Source organism: Podarcis pityusensis (assembly GCF_964106645.2).
Source record: "Podarcis pityusensis genome assembly, chromosome: 10".
In the NCBI taxonomy this organism is placed as follows: Eukaryota; Metazoa; Chordata; class Lepidosauria; order Squamata; family Lacertidae; genus Podarcis; species Podarcis pityusensis.
This window is the reverse complement of record NC_138035.1, coordinates 71,355,589-71,371,929: the sequence shown is the minus strand read 5'-3', so window position 1 is coordinate 71,371,929 and position 16,341 is coordinate 71,355,589. Positions and strand designations below refer to the sequence as shown.

The 16,341-nt window shown below is 43.2% G+C and overlaps 1 protein-coding gene across 6 annotated transcripts in view; it reads right to left on the bottom strand.

Moving 5' to 3' along the window:
* Positions 1-16,341, bottom strand: part of CD36 (CD36 molecule (CD36 blood group)) — a 66,660-nt gene that overhangs the window by 30,132 nt on the left and 20,187 nt on the right. For 2 of the 6 annotated variants that reach the window (XM_081023736.1, XM_081023737.1), the window contains exon 2: positions 4,071-4,304. In XM_081023736.1, coding sequence (XP_080879862.1) covers positions 4,071-4,190 — 120 coding nt within the window. In that variant the 5' untranslated portion in view covers positions 4,191-4,304. Of the gene's footprint in view, positions 1-4,070; positions 4,305-8,831; positions 8,998-11,627; positions 11,782-16,063; positions 16,206-16,341 lie in introns of those variants that run through there. The other 4 variants (XM_081023734.1, XM_081023735.1, XM_081023738.1 and 1 more) reach the window with 4 other exon arrangements.

Below are 16,341 nucleotides of genomic sequence, written 5' to 3'. Positions count from 1 at the left end.
TGTTCAGGTTCTAAGGTCTACTTTTTTCCAAGCACTGTGTCTCCCTGCTCATACCAACTCTATTTCCCACATGCAGTACCAAACATTTTATATGGAACCCCAGTATCTAAATGTGGAAGAGGTATAATACAGTTTTTGGATTGGCAATGGTATACATCTTAAATGGATGATTCCAGACCCCATAAGCACCACTGTCATATTACAGAGGTCCAACTAGAAGTCAGGTGTTTAGTGTCGCTGGTCAGGATCAGCCTGGCAGGTCAACTTTGACATGTGGGAGGGATCACCCACCTGTCAGTCATGTGATATCATCATTGTGTGGCAAGATTGGCATGTGGATGGGACCCTCACCACAGCACTTGGGGAAGACTGTTACTTGCAAAAGCAGTTCTTTTTCTACTTTCCTGGGGAGCTACATGCAGTAAAACTGAGCAGAACTTAACCCTTTTTCAATACATGCCTCCTAGGGAAAGGAGAACAATAAACCCTTCTGCACAGTCCAGCCTCCCCAAAACAGTTCTAAGGAGATGGTACTTCTCCTTTCTGCAATGATGTCTGCTTGCTTTCACCAGTCGCCCCTTCCCAGAGATCAGGTGCATGCAGTTAAAAGCAAGCAGACCGGGGGGGGGGGGTTGCTGCTTCCTTTGGCTGTGTACATTTTCCCCAAAGATGGCTTGGCCAAATTATGCAGGGCTAAACCATCACCTGTAGACTGCTAAGCTGTTTAAATTTTGCTGGGATCAGACACCCACAACAGTGCAGAATTGAGCCCCACATTCCCACCCACCAGCTGATATCACAAGTGATGTCAACTGATTGACAGGTGTGCGTGGTTTGGGTGAAATGACCTCACAAGCCATATTGGATCCCAGGGGGGTGGGGGCGAGACTGATCCATGGCTCCCCTCCCCCTGCTTTAATCGACTGTGCATAAGTCATTCTGGGAGCCTTCTTGGCTAAAAAGCAGGCAGCAAATGCTCTAAACAATATTAAAAACAGGTAAACATAAAATATCATGTGGATGCTTCAAAGAAACTTTAATGCTTGAAGAACACTAATCCCACAACATCCACCCTCTGGGAGCACCCGGTGTGTTTCAACAACAAAAAACATTAAACAAGTAACTAACCTGCTGAGTAACATTAAACAAGTAACTAACCTGCTGAGTAAAGCTTCCTGGGAAGTGTTCTAGGAAACATATAGTTCATATGGAGATCTGGCCAAGCTTGTTGGGCGTAACGATCACTTTGCATGAACTGAGAATGCATCCCAGAATCCTCCTCCTCCTCCTCCTCCTCTTCCTCCTCTGAGAAGACTAGTAATTATAGGCAAACCCCTTTGATATTGTCATTGGAGGAACTCCAAGCAGTTTAGAGTAAGCCCAGGGTTTTTTTTAACCCATTTTTTAAAAGCCCATTTGGAAACCACTGTTCAAAGAAATGTATTTCATATCAGGAAGGCAAACATACATCAATAGCAACAATATTCTAGCCTCCAGCCTGAATTTAGCTTTCTAAGATTTTAGGATGCCTCAATGCTTTAAAAAAAATATCCATGGCATTGGAACTCATTTTGCTCTAAGAGCAAAAAGAGTAATTGAAATCAAAAGTTCTTTATTGGAAAAACACTTTAGTAATAATTCTGCCGCAGCTAATATTGAGCAAAAACCCATTTTATATAGTATCCCACCAGCTGATTCCATCTTCTCAGAGTGAAACCCATTTTATCTGTATTTAAAGTCAAGTTCCCTAGCTTTTATGACAGTGTTGGAACCAACCACGGAGTGTTGTGCCATAAAGATTAGCTACTGATAAAAAGGTAAGTGTTATGAAATGTTGGCTCTTGAACAAGATACCAGAGAAATTCAGCACACAGCAGTACATAAACATGCACTTTACAGTGGGGTTTTTGGGGGGAGGGGATAGTTTTTAAATTGACTATAAACTCCACCCCCTAAGATCTCACATGGCTTGTAACCGGGTTTCAAAAATTTCAAGCAAACCACTTTTCAAATGTCATCTACAGCGCCATAGGTGCCAACTCCCTGGGGCTCTGGATGCCTAAGCACCCACAAATTTCAGGGCCAGGGCCATGCATGCTGCACGGCAGCCACAACCCAGGGCAGCTACAGTCGCAGGGTGAAGCTGGCACTCCGGTACAGTGCTGATAAAACGGGTCAATGCAGGCAGGCAGAAGGAAATGAAAACTAGCAGATCCCAGATTCAAATAAAGCTTCTGTTCTGTCAGTGTCTTTAGCAACATGAAATAATGCTTTATAAGGCTGTTAAATGATGATTGAGAAAGCATGTTGCTGTTGGCAACTAATATATATTTAAACACTCCATGTGATATCTAGCTGAGACCATCCACCAGCAGAATGGACTTCACCTGGTGAAAGAGGACTCTCCTTCCTCTCTTCCCCATTGAAGCCCCTTGTGTCCTTCTAAAATCAGCTCTGTAGGGGTAGCAGACCCTCCAGAAAAGGTTATGGAAAAGATAGGAAGGCAAGTCTCATTGCACAAGTGGACTTTCACTTACAGCATTCAATGATCACCCCAAGTATTCAGTGTTTGAAGAAAGTACCGTAGCTGTCAAATTAACTTTCTCAATAACGTGCTCTTGTTAACATACAATTGAATGGTCCAAGGCCTGGAAACGATGCCTTATGAGGAACAGCTAAGGGAGCTGGGCACGTTTAGCCTGGAGAAGAGGAGGTTAAGGGGTGATATGATAGCCATGTTCAAATATATAAAAGGATGTCATATAGAGGAGGGAGAAAGGTTGTTTTCTGCTGCTCCAGAGAAGCGGACACGGAGCAATGGATCCAAACTACAAGAAAGAAGATTCCACCTAAACATTAGGAAGAACTTCCTGACAGTAAGAGCTGTTCGACAGTGGAATTTGCTGCCAAGGAGTGTGGTGGAGTCTCCTTCTTTGGAGGTCTTTAAGCAGAGGCTTGACAACCATATGTCAGGAGTGCTCTGATGGTGTTTCCTGCTTGGCAGGGGGTTGGACTCGATGGCCCTTGTGGTCTCTTCCAACTCTATGATTCTATGAATGTTAGGCTGTAGTGTGTACAGTGAACATCTAAACTCTGGTGAACACTGAAATTCACATGTGAATAAATGCCAACAATCCCAAATGAATTTCTCCAAGGACCAAAAATAAAACAAATTCCTCAGTTTGATCTGCACTGATCTGGTGCCAACCAGAATTCAATGAGAGTCAACATTTATCATGGTGTTCAAGTTTCTGAACATAAGCAGAGATTGTCAGGGTTGACATATGCATGCCAACATTCAGTTGGGGGGTGGGTTAGGAATATGCCCCAGGTTCCAGTGCCCAGAAGAAAGTTGTGTGGAAAGTTTCGTCTTGTCAGCCTGAAACTTCAAATTTCATTAAATGCATTCCAAATTCATACCAAAGAGCATGGAATGGGATATTAAAGTTTTGATTTTCCGAGCTGAATTTTCCCAGAAGTCATTTTTATATTATTTTCTTTCACCCTCCTCAAGAAAAAGGGCCACTTCTCACTGTTTCCACATGCCAAAAAATGCCCCAGAATGACACTACATGGTGGGCTCCACTTGCAAGGAACTGTTGAATTTCTCCTCTATCTGGATAGATTTGGTAAAATGGTCTCCCAACCCTCTACCCTCTACCCTATCCACGAATAGAGTACTGAAGTCTCCCTCCCTCATTCATAGGTGTAGATTGATTTGGGGAAAGTTCCTTTATCTGAATATCACAAGTTACATTGGCTGTCATTACAGGACACCGCCCCCCCCCAAAAAAAACCCCATCGCTGGATCAGAAAGATGAGAGGACTTCAAGCTGGAAACCCAAAGTCCACAAGCTAAAGCAGAATGCATAACAAGGGCATAGAATTGGGACACTTCTGCATGCATCTCAATCCTGGAACTCATTTTTAGTATTGGAACAGGGTTTACTCTTTTCACACATAAACCCACTTTTGTTTTAGGTGTGTTTGGGGGATGGCACTGTAATAAGGAGACCAAGGAGGGCATTAAAACAATAGCAAAAAGTACAGGATTTATAGAAGCTCATTACCTTTTTTACTGTCTTCTCAACAAAATAGTTTCCAAGTGGTATCAAGGCACCTCCAAGGATGGCTAGAATTGCTCCAATGACTGCTCCACTCAGCAAACCACAGTTCAGCAAACCGCCCATCCTTCTGGTCTGCAATTTCTTCCACCTCTGGGAGCTCTTACAACTTTGTCGTCCAGGAACACATGCACCCCTCTTGGCAGCAGCAGCCTCTAACACAGCAAGTTCCTAAATGAGCTTTCAAAAGAGATCAAAGTACAAAGTACAGTATGAGCAACAGCTGGAGATATCACCCAACACACTCACATCAATCTAACCATTAAAAAAAATTGTTGCACACACACACACTTAATCGTTTTCTTGCAGGTTGTAGCAGAGAATTCAGTTATGCACCCTTTCGCTTGTATTATTACATTTCGCAACACAGAAAAGTAAGTACTCAAGCACAGCAAATACTCATGCATACTCATGTGCCGATTGTTGACTACTTAGTACTAAGCCCTCTCTCCACACAGGAAATTCTGTACCCAAAACTGGAGCAAGAAGCGTCAGAAAAATGAATCAAAAGATTGGTCTTAGGGGGCCAGGTTCACCTGTGGTCACTCAACACTCAACCTGCGGCTGAACATGGGGGACCAACAACACTGAAAAGGCACCGTGCTTAATAAAGCATTTAAAGCTCCAGTTTGAACTATGGTCTTATAACCTGCACACACAATTCTTCATCAATTGCTGCATTCTTCAGCAGGTCTGTATTAATTATTTATTAAATTTATACATGGTGCTAGAGGAGACTCTTGAGAGTCCCTTGGACTGCAAGAAGATCAAACCTATCCATTCTGAAGGAAATCAGCCCTGAGTGCTCACTGGAAGGACAGATCCTGAAGCTGAGGCTCCAATACTTTGGCCACCTCATGAGAAGAGATGACTCCCTGGAAAAGACCCTGATGTTGGGAAAGATGGAGGGCACAAGGAGAAGGGGACGACAGAGGACGAGATGGTTGGACAGTGTTCTCGAAGCTACCAGTATGAGTTTGACCAAACTGCGGGAGGCAGTGGAAGACAGAAGTGCCTGGCGTGCTCTGGTCCAGGGGGTCACGAAGAGTCGGACACGACTAAACAACAACAAATTTATACACAGCCATTCATCCAAGGACCACAGTATAAAGAAATACATAATACAATAACAAACAAAGCAATACCCAACAATAAAAATATGGTTTAAAACACCATATATTGTTGAATAAGCCTGGTAGGCGAGGAATGTTTTTGCCTGGTGCCTAAAGATATGTCACAAAGGCACTAGGTGAGCCTCCCTGGGGAGAGGATCCCACAAGCAGGGAGCCATTGCAGAAAAGGCCCATTCTCTTGTTGCCCCCACCCCCCCGGACATCTCCTGGAAAGAGCACACTAAGAAGGGCCTCAGATTATGAGTTCAGGGTCTGGGTCAGTTCATACGGGAACACACAGAAGCAGATATCTGCATGCTAATTTTCAAGATTACAGTTGAGAGTTTTTTCCACAGGTGTAGCGTTGCTTCCTAGCAAGAACGGAGCACCAAAATGTCTGCTGCAGAGTCAGAGGAGTTAAAATCTATTTTTAAAGTTAATTTCAAGATTCAAATGCCGCACTGGAGATTATGATTATATACACTCCAAACTGTACTTGTGTAGCTTGAGATGCAGGGACATAATTCTACAAAGATGTTTATGATAGAATCATAGAAACATAGAATTATAGAGTTGGAAGGGACCCTGAGGGTTATGCAGTGCAAGCCCCTGCAGCGCAGGAATCTCAATTAAAACATCCATGGCAGATGGCCATCTGACCTCTGCTTAAAAACCTCCAAGGAAAGAGTCCACCACCTCTTATGGGAGTCAGCTCCACTGTCAAACAGGTCTTACTGTCAGAAACTTATTCCTGATGTTTAGTCAGAATTTCCATTCTTGTAACTTGATGCCACTGGTTCTGTTCCTGGTCTCCAGAGCAGCAGGAAACAAGCTTGCTCCATCTTCCATGTGATAGCCCTTGAGATATTTGACGTTGGCTATCATATCTCCTCTCAGTCTCCTCTTTTCCAGGCTAAACATGCCCGGCTCCTTCAACTGTTCCTTATAAGGCTTGGTTTCCAGACCCTTGATCATCTTGGTTGCCCTTCTCTGCACACATCCTTCTTAAATTGTGGTGCCCAGAATTGGGCACAGTATTTCAGGTGTGGTCTGACCAGGGCAGAAAAAAGTGGTACTATTACTTTCCTTGATCTGGACACTATACTTCTGTTAATACAGCCTAGAATAGCATTAGCTTTTTTGCTGCTGCTGCATCACACTGATGACTCATGTTCAGCTTGTGGTCCACTAAGACTTCTAGACCCTTTTCACATGTACTACAGGCAGGCCAGGTGCCCTCTCTGTGCCACACCCTTTGTTACCTTAAAGACTAGATGCTGGATTTAGAAGGCAGTCTCAGGCATGCAGCCTAACCACTCTCCTAAACTCAAAACAGCAGTGGCAGACTGTGGGGGCCTCAAATTTCAGCAGCGCCCTATGTGGTGCCAAAATTTGGGGGCCGTGCCTGCCTCTCACCTTCCTTTCTACATCATAGTTGTAGCACCCCCTGTGGCACCCCAAAGTTCCATGCCCAGTGCAATCAAACCACTGATGACAGCGTAGTGCAGACGGGACCCCAGCTGCACCCAGCAATTCCAAACACAGGCAACAGACAAGTCACTGTAAGGACCACTTGTGAAGTGGTGATATGGAGAAAGGAGAGGAGAGTCCCCCCCTCAGTGTTGACCTCCATGCAGTCACCCAAACATGTGAATGAAGTGTTTATCCAGTTGCACAGTGGGTGAACCCACAGTTATATGTGCACAAGGCCCCCGTTGGATCATCGTGTAAAAGTTAGGTACAGCAGGTGTGATCTCAGTTCTCCTCCTTATAAGTGCACACCTAATAATAACTACTTATTGGGGTCCATGCTGTGAGATGCTTAAGCGGCAATTTGATAGATTAGGGAAAGAAGTCTCTATCCGCTGTTCATTTTTTAAAAAAAGTCATCTTAACTTCAGGAGAAGGAAACACCTTTTCCATATTTGTCTACCCAACACTCTCCTGAACCTGCATGGTAATATACTGGCACACAACCTCTTGAAAAACATATTGGTACTAGCAGATAACCTTCTTTTCAGCTACATAATGCAGGGCAGCCAGTCGAGACTCATCCTTCAAGTTACACAATGTTGATTAATGTTTCACAATAGTTCAATGTATTCAGATAGTAACAAGGTTATTGATAACTGCAGTTGAGGGTCAATAAGAGACCATTAGTGATTGAGCTACTGACAACACAGATAACTGTTACAAGGAGATTAAAGAAACAATTCAAAAAATAAACAACCACTGGGGTAAAACTCACAAGTATGCAAACCTTGGAAGGTTTCAGAAGATCTTACAGAAAAGTAAGGAAAGTAAGTAAGGAAGCTTTTAGTAGAGTCTCTGTATTTCCATACAGAATTCTTGTGACAAAGTCCAGAGAATCCTACATGATTTTCTATCTGGACAGATATTCATTTAGCTGCCACAGCACTATGGGGTCCCTGCCAATCATTTGAGCCAGAGAGCATATTGCAGAAGGCTTGTGCAAACCTCACGTTTCACAATATTTATGCATTAGTTTTACTCAAGAAGCTGCAGTCATCTATCCCCTCATTAGTGATATATGCTGCAGACATCCTTGGTAGAATTTCAGGGACACCTTCTCTGTCCCTTGGCTCTATTTAATAGGTACACTTGGAAATTGAAGCCTTGTAGGGTCTGATTAGATGAGGACTCCTGTACAGCTAAAAGAATTGTACAGCTGGCGCCCACCCCTTTTGACAAGTAACACCTATCTATTCTTTGAGTAGATCTATAGCTTAGTGGCAGTATGCATGCTTTGCACACAGAAGGTCACAGATTAAATACCTAGCATATCTTCCAGCCCTAGGTAGGAGACCTGCTGCCAGTCAGTGTATGAAATATGGGGTTGTGTGGACCAAAGGTCTGGCTCCTTAGGAAGCAGCTTCCTCTGTTCCTACAAACCCTGTCTTCCTTTGCACCTGAGAAAGCCAAGTACATCAGGCAGCAACAAAGGGCTAAAATGATATCTGTATATACCTTGAGTTTATTTGTTTTTCTTATAATAAGTATAAACAAGTTAAGGTGTTGCCATTTTATATGTGAAAATTACAGCAGCACTAAATGGAGTATTTAGAAAGGTTCCAAATTCTGAGCAACAACAAAAGAGTTTCCAATCCTTCCATTCAAGTTTTGGATTCAAAATCAAAGAGCTCCAGACTTCTGGGCATATCTTGCTTTAGCAAACAAATATGATCTCTCAGTTGCCAAATGGTCAGTAACAAAATGCCAGTACACATAAGCTGCCCAAAACTGAACCCAAATATCCCAGGATATTAAATACAAGTACGCAAATAAAATTGCCAAGCATTTCTTGAGTATTCAGGGAATAATCCAAACTCAAAGAAGAATTCCCTCGGCACAGAAGGTGGGGGAGTCTTTAACTGTATTTCTCCAATTGTCTAAAATCATAAAGGAACCAAGGATAAACACATAGAACAAGCCTACCGAAGCTGCTTAAATAGCCAGATGCCTTCCAAATAATGCAGAGAAACAATTTTTCCAATATATGAAATATCCTAGAAGTTGCCACAAATACTGAATATGTTTAAACAACTTCTAAACACCAGCATAAGAAACTCCTTACCTCTAGAGAGAGGAGACCCCTCCTTGTAAAGGAGTTTGAGAGAAACTTTGTCAATAGAACAAATGCATATCCTTACTAAAGACAAAAATAAAATCCATTAACTCATGGGGTAGATGGCTGATTTGACTTCTCCATTTATTGCCAGAAGATGCTCTGAATGTGCATTGCCATTTAATGGCTATTTATACCAGCGAAAAAAGCTTTACTGACAGTGTTGCTTTTTGCAAGGAGGGGGCTGAATTGGTGATCCAAGTAAGGCAAGGGCCAGGGTGAGAGAAGGGAAACTCCTAAAGCAGACCAGTTGTCCCTGTAAGAAGCGTCACACCCAAGGCTGCTTCCCTCTCACACAGTATAGTAAGATGTTCCACTTTCATGTTCCTTTCAGACAGTTTCTGGAGCTTTGTAAACATTTGTGTAAGGCCATTGTTTTGCTAGCTAAACAGAGCATCCTGCAGGCAACCACAGTGCTATCTCAACTCCTTCTTTTGTCACAGAAATGTGATCAAATTCCTCCAGAGTGAAAGAGCCAAAAAGGAAATAAGCTATTGTCTCTCTGTGTATATATCCATCTGGCTGCTGTGTTAATTTAGCTAGTCACATGCTTTTGCCCCCCACAGAAAGTTTGAACATGACAGCACAGGCTTCCATTCTGGAGAAAATGAGATTCCTCCATTTTTAAAAGTTTTGGACAGAAAAGAATGTTTTTAAAAAGCACGGTAGCAATGGGGGGGGCGGAACGGTGAACGTTTCTAGGAGTTGAGGGAGAAAACCAGCTTCTTGAAGTCACCTGGGCTGGCAAATGGCACGTGAGTTGCTATGCAGTGCAACATAGTTTGTGTGCCTTGAAGGCTATCCAGTTTGTGCAAAATGCATCCTAGTGGGCACAACTGTTCAAACTCAGACATTCTATTGGCATTGAACAAACTGCACCTGCTGCCAAATTATTTCAAAGCCCAAGTCAAGGTGCTGATGTGGATATATAAAACCTGCAACATCTTGGGACCTAAATATCTGAAGGAGCACTTCCTTTCGTACCGACTTGCCCATGAGTTAAGATCCCTCTGGATACATAAACTTTGGGATGCGAACGCGACAAACCCAGAAGTATTTTTCCAGGTTTCGCAGGTGCGCATGTGCAGAAGTGCTTTACGCTCCACACGCATGTGCAGAAGCGGTCCTCTAGTTGCGAATTCCTTGGGATGAGGCCAGACCTCTGGAACAGATCCCATTTGTAACCGGAGGTATTCACAAGGATTTTAAAAGATGTATCACCAAATGTCGCAGAATTATGGAGAATTGGATTTAAGATTGGAAAAGTGAGAAACCAAAATTTACAGATTTGGCTACCCTAACATGGACAGGCTTCCTTTGTGGTGGCTCCCTGTCTTTGGATCCTCCACCCACCTGCAAGGAGTGTTGTGTGCAGATTATGCTGCCCTTTCGCAGGCAGATAAAGGTGCAGCTACCTTCCCCATGGCTTCAGGAGGGGTTGAGGTTTTGTCTTAGAGAAAGCACTTCTGCTTATGCAAGGCAGGAAAGGGCACTCTCTTTATGCTGACCTCTCTCCTACTTAACCTCTTTGATTCCAAGGAAATGGAAACTATTTGGAAAGAATAGGTTGTGGCACAAAAAGTTGGGTGCGTGTGACAATATCAGCACATCAGATGTCTTAACTTGGGCACTTATCTGTAACGAAAACCATCATTGGATAGAAACACACCGGGGGGGGGGGGGACACCTGCAAGAATAAGAAGTGTTGACGCTGGAAGAACCCTTTGAGCAGATGTAGCCATTGTGGCGGCCCACCAGAAGTTGCTGGACTCTAAGTCCCATTGGCCACAACCAGCATGTTCAAAGATTATGGGACTGGTAGTCCACAACAACTGGAAAGCACAATGCTGAAAACCCGTAAGAGTCCACAAGAGGATAAGGGCCATACATACAAAGTCATTTCTCTCCAGTCAGATTCTACTTTACTTTGCATAGTTCCTTTATTTAAAAAAATCCCACTGCAATATGCCTAAAATATTTCCAGGTCATTGTTTTCCTGCGGTGACCCTCCCATATGCAAAAGAAATATTGAATACAAGGGATTGACTCTGCCCTTCCTAGTTTTACGCTTTCCTGTGAGTGAAAACGCTTTTTAAGATGGTAATCTAGCTGCATCGTTCAAATTACATGTTTTAAATTTACTATGTAGTTATAAGGAAGAAAGGCTGGAGAGAGAATAAAACTAGAAACAAGGGGAAAACTTTGCATTGCTCAATCATAGATTTCAAAATGGTACTAACTTTGTAGCAGGCATGTTTAGAATTGCAGCATCACAGATTCACAAAGATAGAAAAGACTGCCACTTGTTCATACACTCATTAGCTTTAGAAATTAATTAGATGAAGTCATTTAGCTCAATCGGATTAGAAACATTAGAAACAAATTAAAACTTAGAATTTGAATGCATCTATCGACACTTGTTGACCTCTTAGAGTAATTTTAAAAACATTAATGCATACATGATTACCTTCAGGCCCAAATCCAAACAATATTTTGACATAAAAAATACACCTATTCCCAAGTATCAAGAGGAGCACATAAAGTTATATGTACGTTCACGTGCACACAAGTTAACATTTTCTCTTAGGAGTCCTCACATGTGAAGTTTCCTTTCATTAGAAATTTAGCTTTCTAGATGAGTTTTGACACCTATCTCCCAGTCCACATAGCCCCTTTGTAGACCACTACAAAGCTTATCCATTAGTTGAGGGCCTGCACCATCTTTGCCTGAAGATGCCAACAAACCTGGATGAAGAATGGATGAACTTCTCTCTCTCAATAGCCCTGCCAAAAGGAGTTGTAGAGTTGCAGAAAAGCTTGCCGAGCCCTTATTCACAGAGAAATTAGGTTGCTGTAGCAACCCTATAGCAACCTAGGGCACCACAAGACTGCCCAGTTCTCCAAGAGTCCGTTGATCTTTCATCAGCCTCAGTAGGGACAAAAAAAGGCAAGTTGCAGAGACTTAAATGCCTGAGTGGCTTAATAGTCTCCAGAGATCAAGACTTACTGCCAGAAGTCAGGACAGTAAACCCTTTCCCCTACTTTTCACAACAAGCACCGACCACAGCAGGGGTGGTGGTGGAATAAGACAAACTCACACTGCATCCAGTTCTCTTCTTCCAGTACAGTGGCCTTTAACCAAAAGGCAAGGTATCAAGTATATATTGGATTGGACAATCCAGGAGAACAGGTTTGAATGAAGAAATTTCACTAATCACACTCAACAATTATGTGGCACTTTTGGTCTACAAAACTCTTCACAGATATTAACCTTAATACTTCACTAATCCTCTCCAATATACATGGGAGGTAAACAAATAGGGAAGGTACAATATTTATTTCCACACTCAGTATACTAAAGCCTGCTCAGGTTACTACTTGAGAGAGGGGGGAAGACTGAGAGCACAAGACACATGGGAAAGCAAGGTTGCTGTACTGAAAAGTTGGCTTGGTAATAGTCTGAAGCTTAAGAACTTTACACAAAATTAACACGGCTGCCATCCCTCCAGTTCCCTGGTGGTCCATTACCAACCGAGTCAAGGCTTTCCCCCACCCAGTCAGTCTTCCTTAGTGTTAGCGTACAACTGCTACTTCAATCCAGAGAACTGTGATCTCTCCTGCACCTCCCAAGAGATTTAGGCGGTCTGATAACTCTAGGGTCCCTTGAAATCACTTGGAGATATGGCTGAAGGGCACGGTATTATAGCAACTCTAGTTCTTCATGGGACAGTAAGTTTCAGAAGGCAGCACTGGGAAGCTATTTTGACACCCTATTGGAGTTGTCTTTGGTCCTCCTCAGGGTACCATTTTGTCTACTATGAAGCCTCTAGGCCAGCTTGAGGGCCACCTTCCTAAGTCTAGATGCCAGTGAAGAGCAGAAGCAAATGTGGACAGAGAAACAAATGTGAATTTTAGGCTACTTTCTAGCCTAAACACATACTCCTCTCTATCCAGAACAGCAAGACTTATCAGAATTCAAGGACACATCACAGCCATACAAAAGCACAAGTTGTAAAGCTGGACCAGCAAGGGTTGTGGTTGTGGCTGCGGGATTGCTCAGAGCCAAACTGCAGCCCTATCTTTCAGTTCCCAAGCCTGATATTCCCCACCCATGAGATTCCTCTAGGTCACATAGTTTGAAATATCCAGCCAACAGTATGCTGATTATTTCCAATGCCATTTCCCTTTTCATTGGATCTGGATGGAGCAGTGAAGTCCCTGAACATGTGCCAGAATCACTCATGCTCCAAACAACTGAGGTAAACTGAGGTTATCACACCTTGATAACACATGAATTAGATGACTGCAATGCACTCTTTGTGGGACTGCCCTTCAAGAAAGTTCCAAAGCTTCAATTAACATACCTTTTCTCTCCAGCAACTGCTTTGGCTTCCAGTATGTCTCATCAGAGGACTCACCTAGACTTACTTTTGTGTTGCAATTCTAGGCACAGGTCCAGACTTTAAAGCTCCATGTCTGAGTGGAGTGGGGCTTTTTACCCCCTCCCAGTGCTCTCCCCAGGAAAACCTGTGTTTTACCACTGTATCACAGACCTGTACCTGGAAAGCGTAGTACAAAAGGAAGTCTGGATGACCCCTGAGTCAGTTCACTGGGTCCATCTAGCATGCCATTGTCTATACCAGGCATCCCCAACTTGTGGCCCTCCAGATGTTTTGGCCTACAAGTCCCATGATCCCTAGCTAACAGGTCAGGGGTGATGGGAATTGTAGTCCAAAACTTCTGGAGGGCTGAAGGTTGGGGATGCCTGGTCTATACTGACCAGCAGTGGTTTTCCAGGTTTTCAGACAAGGTTCTCTTCCAGCCCCACCTGGGGGTTGAACTTGGGACTTTCTGCAGGAACATGTGCAGAGAAGGGCAACCAAGATGATGGGATCTGGAAATCAAGTCTTATAAGAAGCATTTGAAGGAGCTGGATATGTTCAGCCTGGACAAGATTAGACTGAGAGGGGATACAATAGCCAAGGGCTGTCACATGGAAGACAGAACAAGCTGGTTTTCTCCTACTCTAGAAGATAGGACTCGAACCAATAGCTTCAAGTTACAAGAAAAGAGATTCCAACTAAATATACAGAAAATATTTCTGACAGTAGGAGCTGTTTGACAGTGGAACCATCTCCCTCAGGGGGTGGTAGACTCTCCTTCCTTGGAGGTTTTAAGCAGAGGTTGGGTGGCCATTAGTTGAGGATGCTGTAGCTGAGATGCCTGCATTGCAGGGGGTTGGACTAGATGACCCTTGGAGTTCCTTCCTATTCCATGATTCTTGCCTTTTTAGTCTCTTTTTTGGTGGGGGGGGGGAGAAGATCCTGCTTATTGTTTCACCTTGTTGTAAAGCACTTCGTAAATTAAAATTTTGAAAATTTTGAAAATCAGTTTTTAAAAACAACTAGACGAATTGAGTACCACCACATTTTGTAGCTCTATAATGCTGCTGGAAAACATTTGTCTTCCTTTTCAAAATGGACATATTCCAGAAATATCAAGGAAAACAAAAGGATAAGATACAAGGCAGGCATATTTAAAAAGAGACCTCTATCCACCTGAGATGCCTAATATGGCAGATGGTTGGTACAGCATTTATTCCTTTTAGGCACTTTGTTCATTTGTCATAAAACAGCAGTGCAGAACTTCTTCCATGTGGGCCTAATTAGTCTGCCATTGAGTTGGTGAGAGTTTTGGGAAAGCCCCACCCCCCTGCCAAACATAAGATGCAAAGACATTACTTATTAAAAAGGGGGTTGCAAGTACTATCAATCAGCTGATCTGCACCACGGTGTAGAGTACCCTGTGTAGCTCTTTGGGAGTACAGACAAATCAGGAGATGGTCAGGGCTTGCAGAGAGCCCTGCACAGTGCTTTGAAGCCCCAATGATCAATAGATTGTTGGGCCTTCAAAGTGCCACACACCATGCATAGTTTAATTTCGAATTGCCCTTGTAAAATTCAGTCAGCATCAGATTGACAGGTGGGGCTGCCAATCTTTGCCCATGGGCAACAGGAGAGATAAGGATCTTGCCCACAGGCCAGATATAATATTCCACCTTGCCAAGCAAAAGCATGTGTTACATGTAAGCAAATGGTTGAGCAACCATGGAAATCATTCAAGAACCATTTCCTACAAACCCACAGCCAAGCTAGACTGGGCACATTCAAAACAAAATTTGCAGCCACTTACCCTTTAAACAGTTCCACTAAAGCTTCATTAATTTTTTTTCCTAAATATGGGGATGGAAGGAATTTGGTACTTTAAAAACAAGAAGGAGCATCCACAATTTCAGCAAAGGCAATAATAGGTCAGGAGTGCTCACAATGGTAAAATTAGCAATTTTTCATTGTCAAAGTTATTACAAAGTTGTAGAAAAGTCTATTTTAAGTGTCAAAACAGTATGCCGGGTCCATGAGCAGTGAGCATAGGTTCTTCTGGTCCAGCTGTTCCTTCCCAGATGTTCACTTAACCAGAGAACCTTTTTGATGTTTCTCTCTCTTTTCCATTTCCATTCATTACAGTATGTTGTATCTAACCCAAGTCACCTTGTTGGCGGAAGGACAGTCACTTGTACAACAGAATGTCCCTTCCCTTCCCCATGCTCTCCCTATACATCCTCAAATCTGTTCCAGATAATTGAGGGAAGAGACATTCCATGGTGTAAATGCCTTGCACAAACAGGGGAACTTCATTGGATAGAACCAATGCTTATATGTCACCCAAAGGTTCTCCAGGCAGCTTCCAATGCTAATGCAGGATCTGAAACCACTGAAAAAGAGAGAGCAGAAAACCATATGCAGCAAATAAAACCAGGAACACCAAAATATCATACACCTTAAGAATTCCAAGAACACCCAAAAGATCTTCAAATATTACTATAAAATGTTTCAAGATAGAAAAGATTAGAAGACTAGAAAAGGTCTTCACCATAAGTGCTAGTCTTGGAAGTTAATTGCACAGCCATGTCCTACCACTGCAAAGACCCTCTTTTCTAATTGCCACCAGCACATGTCCTTTGGTGAGAGCATCCAGAGAGGCCACACAGGTGTGCGTGGGAGGAGGTGATCCTTTAGGCAACTGGGTCCCAAGCCAACTCTCTGTTTACAGAGAGAACATTACCACTGTCTCAAGTAAACACTCTCCCTTCCCCTCCTTACAGTGTCCTCTTAAGAACCCACCAGCAAGATTGTCTCCAGTCCTCTTCCTTTTCTCCACTAACTTCACACTGGAGGAGAACTGTGGAGCTGCTGCTTCCTTCAAGGAGGCTGATTCAGTTTTGCCTGGAGACTCTGGTCCACAACAGCACTGAGAGACAAGGAAAGAGAAGACACACCTGCTCAGACCAGATGAGCAGGCTGAAGCAGCACACTTGCTAGCCACTCACCTACCTGCTGAACAGCTGCCAAAGGAAGAGATTGCTGCCTAGAGTGATAAGATCTGATGGGAGCAAAGGATG